This window comes from Saccopteryx bilineata, chromosome 7, assembly GCF_036850765.1.
Source record: "Saccopteryx bilineata isolate mSacBil1 chromosome 7, mSacBil1_pri_phased_curated, whole genome shotgun sequence".
NCBI classification, from domain to species: domain Eukaryota; kingdom Metazoa; phylum Chordata; class Mammalia; order Chiroptera; family Emballonuridae; genus Saccopteryx; species Saccopteryx bilineata.
This window is the reverse complement of record NC_089496.1, coordinates 36,424,829-36,437,301: the sequence shown is the minus strand read 5'-3', so window position 1 is coordinate 36,437,301 and position 12,473 is coordinate 36,424,829. Positions and strand designations below refer to the sequence as shown.

Sequence of the window (12,473 nt, the reverse complement as noted above, 5' to 3'; positions counted from 1 at the left end):
ACAAACTGCACACTCCATCCAATCACGTAAAGACAAATCAGCCTTCAGGCAAATCAAATGTCTTCATTTAAAGCTTACCTGGACTTGGCACTCTGCCCATCTTTTCCCAATCCCTTAACAATATATTTTCACAAACCGTTGAAAACATGCATGCATACTGAAAGAGCATACGTTTTGCAATGTTACTTTTTAAGAAACAAGGAGCTCTTCAGCTCGGGAAAGACAATGGCTTGAGAAAAGGAAAGTTCCCTTCCAAGTTTGCAGCCTGTAAATCTGAGATTAGTGGGTGGGGGCGAGGTGTGCCCCGGTGCATAAATAGAGGCCGGGCCTCGGCCAGCGCACTAGGAAGCCTGGACGCATCAAGGCCACCTGGCTCGCAGGAACAGGTGGGTGGGGACAGCCAGGTAAGTAAGGCTCCTGACAATAGCATTTGCTGGAAAGGCACTCAATCATACACTGGCCTCTGATTACTGTGTGATTGATTCAAGGGCAATGAAGTGGGATTTGGAGAGGGAGTAAATGGAACTTTCGTAAAGGTTTACTGGGGCCTTTCTTTGGCCTGAATGGGCAAAGTGCTACGTTGCTGAGCTTTCTGCCTTTTGCAAACAGGAGCTTTTTTGAAAGTGGGTGAAGACTAGGTGTTTTCAAGCGTGGGACAGGGCTCAGGGTCTCCTGTTGTGCTCTGGTCACCATCTAATGCTCTGCTTCTCACCCACCACCTAAAGCACAGGCCTGCAGCGCTGGGAGCCTCAGCTCAGACCGCCCCCTTGCAATTGCAACTCAGAATATCAGTTCCCTTTCTCTCTCTGATGTAAAGAGACTCTTGTTGCATCTTCGATCTTTAAATTCATGGAAAGACTTTGAAAGAAATCTGGCAGCTTTCCTGAAGCAGCTATGAACAGGGACACTGAAACCTCCTGCAAGTTCATTCCTTGCTAGAGAAGACAGGAATAGAGTGAGCAATAGAAAGGGCTGGTCTCGTAGTGTGAGTGTGTGCGTGTCTCCAAATGGTCAAGGTCTTCCACAGTTAGCACTGTATTGAGATGGTTTATGCAGGAAGTTTGCAGAGCAGAGTCCATTCACATTATGAAAACTCAATAGAGTGAAACTCAGAAAGTCAGCCCACAACAGGATGTTTGCACAGCAAGGGCTCTGGAAGACGAAATTGAGTCCTTCTGCCATAAAACACGTGTCAAATATCAATAGTTCCAACCTGTAAGCTGTGGAGCTGTCGCAAGGGCTCCTTATAGCCACTTGCACAAGAACTGTCAATGAATTTAATAGGTGAAATGCTTCACCACCAGTTTAGGGGTATTTAAATATACATATATATGGAGGGGGGGGAGAGAGAGAGATTGTTGCTCTAAATGAAATACAAAACCAAATGTTTGCTTATCAATTCAAAGTAGCTTTTTGCCATGATGTTTCTAAGTCAACTCATATTCAAAAAGTACAATTATTCTCACATAAAAGTTCTTGTTTTTTTTTAAACATTAAATTAAAGAGGGCTGGGAATTGTTGACCTTGTAGTGTATTTGAGTTGTTTCTGCAGAACGCTAGGATGCAAAACTTGTTATTGGCATTTCCACATCTTTATCAGTAGGAAATGAAGACAATGTATCTTTGCTTTGGGTTTGTATCCTTTTGCATAAGACATTTTGTGGCTACATACTACTACTTGCATCATTACTGGCAGGTTTAATATTAGGTTTCACCTGGACTTGGTGATTAACGGCATTCCCCGCCCCCCCCCCCAAATCAGCAAAAGTTCCCACTCAAGTTATCAGAATGTGAAAAACTTTCCCCCTTAAAATAGTAAGCAGAGATAGTCCATCCTGCTTCCTTTGCAGAGTTTATGTTGCTTTAATTCAAAACCTACGCCAATATTAGAATTCGATATTTCTTTTTTTTTTTTTTTTTTTTTTGTATTTTTCTGAAGCTGGAAGCGGGGAGAGACAGTCAGACAGACTCCCGCATGCGCCCGACCGGGATCCACCCAGCACGCCCACCAGGGGTCAATCTGCCCCTCCAGGGCATCGCTCTGTTGCAACCAGAGCCACTCTAGCGCCTGGGGCAGAGGCCAAGGAGCCATCCCCAGCACCCGGGCCATCTTTGCTCCAATGGAGCCTCGCTGCGGGAGGGGAAGAGAGAGACAGAGAGGAAGGAGGGGGTGGAGAAGCAGATGAGCGCTTCTCCTATGTGCCCTGGCCAGGAATCGAACCTGGGACTTCTGCACGCCAGGCCAACGCTCTACCACTGAGCCAACCGGCCAGGGCCGAATTTGATATTTCTTTTCAAGCAGTTTCAGTCTTTGGCTTTGCAAATTTTGGTCCCTAGATAAGAGTAGTGAGTGGTTTGCTGGTGCAACTCTGCTGGCTTTCTCTCTCCCTCACTCTGGAATCTTCTCTTGTCATTCACTCTCCTGTTCCCAGGCCTCTGCTTCACAGCAGTGTAACCTCCCCTAACAATTAACTGTAGAATACTGGAAAAGATGGGGGGGCACAACTAACAAAGAGACAGCTATGGGGTCGCTCTCCCTCTGTCAGAGTCACATAGAATACCTCTGTGCATTCTAGTGCATGCCCACAACCACCTGCTTGTGCAAGCCCACTGTGCGAGCCAGAGCTGACATATTTCAGTCAATTCAGAACTAATCGATAGGGTTTGAATAAATATTACACTGGGGCGAGTGTTTCCAGTTAAGTGATAAAGTTGGCAGGTTTTACATGAAATAAGGAATCACTTTACTCAGATTTTAGTCTTCAATGGCAATGTCCCCATTTTGACAGAAGGCTAGAGAAGTGTGTATATTTAGGGTGATTGTTTCAGGACAGGAGAATGGAAGCCACACCACAAAAGGGTAAGATCAGGGGCCTTGGTTTGGTACCCGTCTCACAAATCTGCATCTCTGAATTTCAGATTCTTTATCTATAAAATGAGGCACTGGGGAGGTGGGCAAACAGGAGGTAACTAATAAGGTGCCCCCCTGAGCTAAATGTTTTAAATATAACATTTAAGTGTACATTCCTTTAGCTATGAGAGTATCTACATCTATTTATTTTCTTAAAATACATCTATGTTTTTACTGTAAATTTCAGTGGAGATCTACATCAGTATACTTACATATATCTGCAGAGAAAGAGAGAAAGAGAGAGAGGAAGGAAGGAAGGAAGGAAGGAAGGAAGGAAGGAAGGAAGGAAGGGAGGGAGGAAAAGAGAAAGAAAGAAAGAAAGAAAGAAAGAAAGAAAGAAAGAAAGAAAGAAAGAAAGAAAGAAAGAAAGAAAGAAAGAAAGACAAAGAAAGACAAAGAAAAGAAAGACAGGAAGGGAGGAAGGGAAGGAGGAAGATACATATCACAGTATGTATTCTTAGGAAATTTCTGTGGAAAGTAGTTTTTCAGTCCAATTGCATGTTTTCAAACTCAGCTAAGCTTCAATTCCTGTTCTAATCCATAGTTGTGATGCAGTCTGAAGATACTGAAGACCACTAATTCCCTTTTGTTTTATTGATTTTTTACTTCTTTGTTTGTTTGAATGATCAGATTTGCCATGGAGAAGATTTCAGTGTCAACATTCTTACTCCTCGTGGCCCTGTCCTACTCTCTGGCCAAAGACACCACCGTGAAACCAGGGGCTAAGAAGGACCCAAAGGCCTCTTCCCCCAAACTGCCCCAGACCCTCTCCCGAGGTAGGAGCCAGCTTCTCGTCGGCTTCCAATGCCATTTAACGGGGAAGCTGAGACCTGTGTGATGAACATATTCTTGAATGTGTTCCTTCTAGATTTACCAAAATGTATAATTATTTCTACTTTCTCTAGAGCTCTTTCTTCTTTAGTATCAAAGTATATATCCCAGTCATTATCACTGCCTTTCAACAGCTTTGGGTCAGAAACTGTAATAGCTTTAAATATACTGGTTCATTTTGTCCTAGGTTGGGGTGATCAACTCATCTGGACTCAGACATATGAAGAAGCTTTATACAAATCCAAGACAAGGTAAAGATGAGGACTGTGCAGCTCTCAAAGTGCTCAAGAGCACCCTCTAGTGATGTGTAGCCATACAGGAAATCCTACTCAGTAAAAATTCTCCAATCCTTTTCTTTTAAAGCAACAAGCCCTTGATGATTATTCATCACCTGGATGAATGCCCACACAGTCAAGGTAATTTATTCTGCTAAATATAATTTCTTTTTCAGACTTTTAGCATTAGCGCCAAGGTTTGGATCACTCATCTTGATAGGCTTAGCACCTAGCACAGTTAAATAAAAAATAATATTTCATGTAGTAAAACGATATTTAGAGTAACCTCAAATACTTCCACGTATTATGTTAACCACTGGTGCATATTTGGGGAGAAAAAGAAATGAGCTCTAGGATTCATCCTTGACATCTTTCTCTTTATCCCACATCCAATACATCAACAAATACCAATGACTTTGCCTCCAGAATACATCCTAAAGCTAGTGCCAGCTTCATGACACGTGACCTGTGTTTAGAGGGTTCCCATATTGGTTTAAAGTCCTATGGTCACTGTCTTCAATTTATTTTTTATTTTACTTTTTTTTTTTTTTTTTTTACTGATTTTAGCAAGAATGAAATGGAGAAAGAGAGACAGGAACATCAATTTGTTCTTGTATGTGCCCTGAATGGGGATCAAACCCACAACCTCTGTGCTTTGGGCCAATGTGCTTTGGACCAACTGAGTCATCTAGCCAGAGCCAAATTCTTAATAATATTTGAACATGGGGCTCCATACTTTAATTTTGCACTGGGCTCCATATATTATGTAGGTCCTGCTCAAATCTAGCCACTTATTGCCCAAACCAAGATCTAGAATATTATAACAGCTGCCTAGCTGGTCACCCTACAGTCAGTTCTCCATACAGATGACCAAATAAAGCTGTTCAACACAAATCAGATCCTATCAGTCATGTGCTTGATCAAGTGGCTCCTACTCACAAGTGAAATTAAATCCAGATTCCTGACCACGGCCTACACGCAGATTTTCTCTCTGTTCCATCTCTGCGTGGCCTTTGTGCTTCCTCCCAAACACCTGAGCTCATTTCTACCTCAGGACTATTGGTCTGAGAGTCCCTGTCACCTAGTGTGGCATACACCCCAAATCTTACAATGGGTCACTCTCTCACTTCTTTGTCCCACTCAGAGAGATCTTTCCTGACCACTCTGTATCTCTTAAACCTCTTGCTGTGCTTTTTTTTTCTTCAAAGTACATATCTCCACCTGAAATTATTAGACAGGTATTTATTTATTGATGAGCTGTCGCCTACACAGGCATTTGAGCTTCACAAAGAAAGCACATTACTTTTCCCTCTACTGCTCTATTTCCAGAGCATAAAACAGTGCTTACTGCTGAGTAGTCACTGAAAAAATAAATAAATGGATGATGGATGGATGGGTGGGTGGATGGGTGAATGGATGGATGTGTGGATGGATGGATGATGGATGGATGGATGGATGGATGGGTGGATGGGTGGATGGGTGAATAGATGGATGTGTGGATGGATGGATGGATGGATGGATGGATGGGTGGATGGGTGAATGGGTGAATGTGTGGATGGATGGATGGATGGATGGATGGATGGATGGATGGATGGATGGATGGATGAATAGATGGATGTGTGGATGGATGGATGGATGGATGGATGGATGGATGGATGGATGGATGGATGGATGGATGGATGGGTGGATGGGTGAATGGATGAATGTGTGGATGGATGGATGGATGGATGGATGTGTGGATGGATGTGTGGATGGATGGATGTGTGGAGTGGGAGGCAAAAAGCAAAGGTAGTCAATAGCCGAGATATTACCACTGTAATCATTTGCTGAAAGGACCATTTTGAACAGTGTGTTAAAAAATAGAATTCAACTTAAAAACAGAAAACAGAGAACAATGTTTTTAACTGGAGCTGAGATGGATGCTTAATGATTTTTCTTTATATTATAGCTTTAAAGAAAGCATTTGCCGAAAATAAAGAAATCCAGAAATTGGCAGAGCAGTTTATCCTCCTCAATCTAGTTGTAAGTTTCCTTTTCATCATCGCTGATATTTCTCCAGGGCTCATTATCCAAAACAGATGATCTGTTTTCCCTATACATCTTAATCATGTGTGGGCTAAACTGGGATCTCTTCCAAATACTCAACTCAAAGACCAGAGAGAAAAAAAAAACGATACTTTATTTCATTAACAATCTACCTTTCATGTTGTTTTTACTCAGTAATTAATAACTTTAGGTTGACTGAAAAATACTCTCTCCTGTGGTTAGGATTTTCTCTGTTGCTGTAATAATTGGAAGGTTTTTGGATTTTGCAAATTACCTTCCTGTAGTCCTGGCTGCTCTACGCCCATTTCCTCTCTGTCTCCTCTTTGCCTGGAAGACAAAGCTTTCTGGTGGTCCAAATCTAATCTCGCCATGTGCCCTTAGCCTCCAGCATCCTCATGGCTCCGCCATCACCACCCCTCCTGATGTTCCAGCTTTCTGCTTTTCATCATAACCCTCGAGTCGAGTCGGTCTCTATCTCTCTCTTTCATGTCTTTCCCTCCTGTTCTGCATCATAGTCTGCACTAACTTATTATTTCACATATGTAACCTGCCTCTCTGTCTATAACTGTGGGAAAGATGCACCTCTACAGCATCTTCGATGGCCAGCCCAGTAATGGACACATTTCTCTTTTTTTTTTTTTTTTTTTTTTTTTTTTTTTTGTATTTTTTTGAAGTTGGAAATGGGGAGGCAGTCAGACAGACTCCCGCATGCGCCCAACTGGGATCCACCCGGCATGCTGGGGTGTTGCTCTGTTGCATCCAGAGCCACTCTAGCGCCTGAGGCAGAGGCCATGGAGCCATCCCCAGCGCCTGGGCCATCTTTGCTCCAATGGAGCCTCGGCTGCGGGAGGGGAAGAAAGAGACAGAGAGGAAGGAGAGATGGAGGGGTGGAGAAGCAGATGGGCGCTTCTCTTGTGTGCCCTGGCCGGGAACCGAACCTGGGCCGACGCTCTACCACTGAGCCAACTGGCCAGGGCCTTGGACACATTTCTGTATTAACAAGTTTGAAAATAACTAAAGAGTAAACAAACTAAAAGCTGCTTTAAATTTTTTTTTTTAATCTTAGTATGAAACAACCGACAAGCACCTTTCTCCTGACGGCCAGTATGTCCCCAGGATTCTGTTTGTTGGTAAGTAAGAGACAGTGACTGGGACACACTGGGGAAATGACACCTGGGTTCCCATGGCTCCGCCTCTGCCCTCCTGACCCTCCCCTGCCGCTCCACCTGGGCTCTGGGGAGGGAGGGAGGGACTTAACGTTCTTTAAAGTTTCACAAAATATTTTCATCAGAAAATTGTGAGCTTCCAGTTATTTCCACTGGTGACCTTTTTTCCTCACGTGCTAATTTGAACTTTTCATCTTCTGCCACAAATACATCTGAGAAGGAAACACCACCCTGTTAAGTGTGAAAATGTGTTGATCACTTTCCTAAATACAGGGGTGGGCAAAAGTAGGTTAATAATAACAATAAAAAATATACGCGAATATAAGAATTAATAATACAAGGATAAACTCTGTGTTTCACATACAACGGTAAATCTACTTATGCCCACCCCTGCACAACAGGCCTGTAAATACTCACTTTAATCAGGCAAACTTTCAATTTGTGGATTGGATAGTTCTTTCTGACATTGCTGATAATTACTTTAGGAAACTTATGAATATGAGTTTTTTTTAAAAAAATTACAGTTGCCAAGCTCGTTCCTGCCGCTGCAACTTTTTATGTGCTGTCTCCTCTACTGGAAAGCTTTTCATAATTATTAGGTAACTGTTTCATATTTCCCCCTATGGGACTGTAAGCTCCGTGCGGCAAAGACTGTATGATATTTTCAGTATGACCCTGTTTTAGGCTCATAAAAAATATTTCTTAGATTACTGAACAAATGAATGGAACTTGGCTTTGATCAAAATCATCCTGACGGCCCAGGCTGGCTGGCTCAGTGGTAGAGCATCGGCCTGGCGTGCAGAGGTCCCGGGTTCGATTCCCGGCCAGGGCACACAGGAGAAGCGCCCATCTGCTTCTCCACCCCTCCCCCTCTCCTTCCTCTCTGTCTCTCTCTTCCCCTCCCTCAGCGAGGCTCCATTGGAGCAAAGATGGCCCGGGCGCTGGGGATGGCTCCTTGGCCTCTGCCCCAGGCGCTAGAGTGGCTCTGGTCGCGGCAGAGCGACGCCCCGGAGGGGCAGAGCATCGCCCCCTGGTGGGCAGAGCGTCGCCCCCTGGTGGGCAGAGCATCGCCCCCTGGTGGGCAGAGCGTCGCCCCTGGTGGGCGTGCCAGGTGGATCCCGGTCGGGCACATGCGGGAGTCTGTCTGACTGTCTCTCCCCGTTTCCAGCTTCAGAAAAATACAAAAAAAAAAAAAAAAAAATCATCCTGACTGAAAGGCAGTCTGTGATTAAATCCGTCACACAGAAAAGAGCTTACTCTGATCAAGTGGCTCACCTATGTAATTCCTCCAAGTTCACACTGAATGTACAAAACAGGAGAGAAAAAGGAAAGGGGGAGAGGAACAAGGCTGAACTAGAGCTTGATACATTTGACTGGGTTAGAATTTAGAAAATTTAGAACCCTGGAAATTGAGAGGGATTTTATAGGTCACCCGGTCTTACCTTGTACACAAAATCTGTTCGCGGTATTCCCATCTAAGAGCATTTTGGAGGTTCTAGCAGGTGAGCGCAGCTACTCGTATACCCTTGACTGAAGAACGGTCCTGTCCTCTAGCAGGGAAGGTCGTCCCCTTCGACCGACCGAGCGCAGCTTCGGGAGGGACGCACATGGAGTGGTGAGGGAGGAAGGGGACACCCGCCTAGCCAGCCAGATCCGCCGAATCAACCCTGGCAATCAATGCGGTGACAGATGTCGCAGCCAGATCGCCCTCACATCCCCACCTAAGAGCATTTTAACCCACGTTCGGTCCCATCAGTCACGAGAACCAACTCCATCTCCAGGTGGCTCACGGTCCGGCTGAGTTCTCCACGCCACCTGCACATTAGAATCACCTGGTAGATGTTTAAAAACAAGCTGTGTTGGCCACAGCTCAAACCAATTAAATACAATGTCTAGAGGTGGGACACAGACCTGCGTCATTTTTTTGAAGTTCTCCAGGTGACCCCATTGTGCAGCCAGGGTTGTGAGACCACGGCAGGGAATTTAAAAGCCTCTGTGTTAATTTATCACGAGGATTCAACCAGGTGTTTGTATTTATTCCCTGAACCAAGCAGTAGCAGGTCCGAAGTCTTTGTTGAACAAAGCATGTCTGCTTCTTGTAATTTATGTTGGTCCTAGTCCAGTGTCCTGAAGTGACAGACATTGCAAACACACAGCCAGGTGCTTCTTCTTCTTCTTCTTTTTTTTTTTTAAGAACTTTTTTTTATTTTTTGTATTTTTCTGAAGTTGGAAACGGGGAGGCAGTCAGACAGACTCCCGCATGCGCCCGACCGGATCCACCCGGCACTCCCACCAGGGGGCGATGCTCTGCCCCTCTGGGGCGTTGCTCTGTTGCGACCAGAGCCACTCCGGCGCCTGGGGCAGAGGCCAAGGAGCCATCCCCAGTGCCCGGGCCAACTTTGCTCCAATGGAGCCTTGAATGCGGGAGGGGAAGAGAGAGACAGAGAGGAAGGAGAGGGGGAGGGGTGGAGAAGCAGATGGGCACTTCTCCTGTGTGCCCTGGCTGGGAATTGAACCTGGGACTCCTGCACGCCAGGCTGACACTACCACTGAGCCAACCAGCCAGGGATTCAGCCAGGTGCTTCTCACGCCTCCTCTTCCCCTAGGTTCCAGGACGGTCACTCCAGGCTCTCTTGGTCACCTCTATCAGGACAAGGGCGCTCGGTTTCAGTGCATCCCAGTACTATCTCCTTTTGGATACGACTTATTTTAATACCTTTATGTGTCAATGACAGTTTCAGGTTAACATAAAACAGGAACAAATAGACTTAGACAATGCATAAGGGATGACTCCAAAATCTTTTAAATAAATACCTTTGCTGCTCTTAGGGCTTACCTTCTTTTATTCATTAAAAAAAAATGTTGGTTTTTGAACATTAGCATTGGATGTGTGTTTTAATTTTCTAGGTTGCTTTTGGTAACAACACATTTCAATGACATCATAGTCATTTCAAAGGTTTAAAATAATTCCTTAGTAGAGAAGGCCAGTTTTTTTTACCCAAAACGAAAACACCGCCCCAACAATATGTATTATCCTGTTTCCAGGTTGCTATAGATAGGACAGCAGGGTTCATATCCTTTTCCACAAATAGTGCGTGCAGCTGTTGACCGCTCCCAGCCCGGCGTGGGGTCCTGACCGCTGGAGGCCGCTCCGGAGCGGATGGAGAGGACTGAGCAGGATGCACGCTGTGTCCCTGTTTCATGGGACGGGACATATACATGGGCCTGGTCCTGCAATGTGGCAAGTGCAAACAGAGCACGCCATCCCCTTTTCCTTTTCCTTTCCTTTGTAGATCCATCCCTGACCGTTAGAGCAGACATCACTGGAAGGTACTCGAATCGTCTCTATGCTTACGAACCTTCGGACCTGGCCCTGCGTGAGTGCGCCCTCCTTTGAACATCCCTATTGGGGGGGGGGGTAGAGGCCACCTGACGACAACGAAGGTCAGAGCTGTTCGGGGACCCCAGAGAATCAGCTTGACTAACTAGCCCCCTCACTTTGATCTCATTTTTAAAATTTTTAATCAAAGATGAGTAATTTAAATTAGGTTTGCTTTCTCTAGGAGGATTCTACGACCATATTATGACCTGGTTTTCAGGTTTTTCTCTCGGGCACGCTCACAACTTCTTGTATCACAGAATTGAGTACAATGGTTGTGGTAACGTGCATGCTTTTTTAAGGTTTTGTGTGGGGTTTTTTTTCCAAATAATGAAAGTGAAATAACAATCTAGCTTGTTGACTTTGAATTCAAGTTCAGTTTTAACAATCAATAATACATACAAAAAGCAGGTTGCAAATAGTTAAGAGACTCACTTCCCCAGAGAGAGCTCAGTGAGAGGTTGTGCCTGCTTGTGACAGCTAATTAGTCTTTCTGGGAAGAAAACTGGGTTTTGTCCTTGGAACCAATTCTGCTCGATGACTAGTGGCAGCCTAGCGGGGTGCTGCCCAGAATGTTAGACTTCAGCCACACGTAGCTGTTTAATAGTAAATTTAAATTACTTATAATGTAAGATTCAGTTCCTCAGTCACACCGATCACCTTTCAAGTACTCAATGCAAAGGCACTGAATATTTTTCACTATCACAGAAATTCTCGTTATTTTGGGAAGGGTTTTGAGGCTCTGTCTAGGCAGCAGAAAGATGATCGGGGCCCATTAGCCATGCCTTAGGTGGGCGCTAGGAGAACCAAGGGAAGCACATGCCTGCTGTGGATTATTCTCAGGATAACAGCCAGCTATGGACCGTTCTCAGGATAACAGCATGTACCTTAAGACCTTGGAATCCTTCAAGGCTGGTATCCTGCACAGGTACAATCATAGTACCTTGTACAACAGGTAGTTAATAAATATTGGAAGAGAGATGGATGGTAATAAAAGCCATTCCACATGATTTTAGGAAATAATTACAATAACATTAGCAACTTTTCACCCTATGATACAATGGTACCCCATTAAACAATGAATAGAATACTCCAGTTTGGGGGTTTACTATATCTATTAATATAGTTTCTGGTCACGTCTTGACTCACATAACTTTTTTGCCCATTAGTTCTCGACAACATGAAGAAAGCGCTCAAGTTGCTAAAGACTGAATTGTAGAGAAAACAGAAATATGCATGCTCTTCCGTCTGTGTTCGGCCCTGAGACCTGGGACCACGGGGAACTTGAGAAGACTGGGGAGGCAGAAGCATGGGCAGAAACGCTCAGTAGATTACAGTGTAATGTTACAACAGCTTTTTTTTTTTTTAATTTGGTTTCCAGTATACACGTATGAAAACAATATTGTATACTACCATAGTGAGCCATACTTTTTAAAAAAATAATAAATCCTTTAGGGGTGTTAAACTGTTCCTTTTTATTTTTTATTTTCCAACTTAGTCCTTCACAGAAAAGCTACTGGGTTCATTCACCAAATAGGACTTTTGGACACACGGTGTTCAAAGCGTGGAGGCAAGGCAAAAATAATTCAAGCACTGAAGACCAAAGTCAATCAAAGTTATCATTTCCCCGCACTGCAGCTTCTCACTGGGTGACTGAACTAGGTACCAGCTTAATCAACATGGAATATGTTTCAGTGTAAAAGAGTGATAAGCATCCCAAGAAAATCCGGTACCTTAGTGGAAAACAACCCCTCTCCTGGCCTGAAACTGCTGTGCCCACAATTTAATAATTCCATTTCAGCTAGATGATGCCCAACTTAATACTCTCAGAGAAAGCCTCTAGCACAGGGGTCTCAAACTCGTGG

At 44.4% G+C, this 12,473-nt stretch overlaps 1 protein-coding gene across 2 annotated transcripts; it reads left to right on the top strand.

The window, feature by feature from the left end:
* Nucleotides 1-248: 248 nt before the first annotated feature.
* On the top strand, nt 249-12,073 carry AGR2 (anterior gradient 2, protein disulphide isomerase family member). 2 transcript variants are annotated; one of them, XM_066238912.1, is made up of 8 exons: nt 249-404; nt 3,542-3,687; nt 3,930-3,993; nt 4,106-4,158; nt 5,966-6,039; nt 7,130-7,193; nt 10,523-10,606; nt 11,778-12,073. In XM_066238912.1, the coding sequence occupies exons 2-8, from the start codon at nt 3,549-3,551 to the stop codon at nt 11,825-11,827; spliced, it is 528 nt and encodes a 175-aa protein (XP_066095009.1). In that variant the 5' UTR covers nt 249-404; nt 3,542-3,548; the 3' UTR covers nt 11,828-12,073. The 2 variants fall into 2 exon arrangements, with proteins under 2 accessions (XP_066095009.1, XP_066095010.1); XM_066238913.1 differs by having other exon boundaries at nt 303-386.
* The last annotated feature ends 400 nt before the right edge of the window (nt 12,074-12,473 follow it).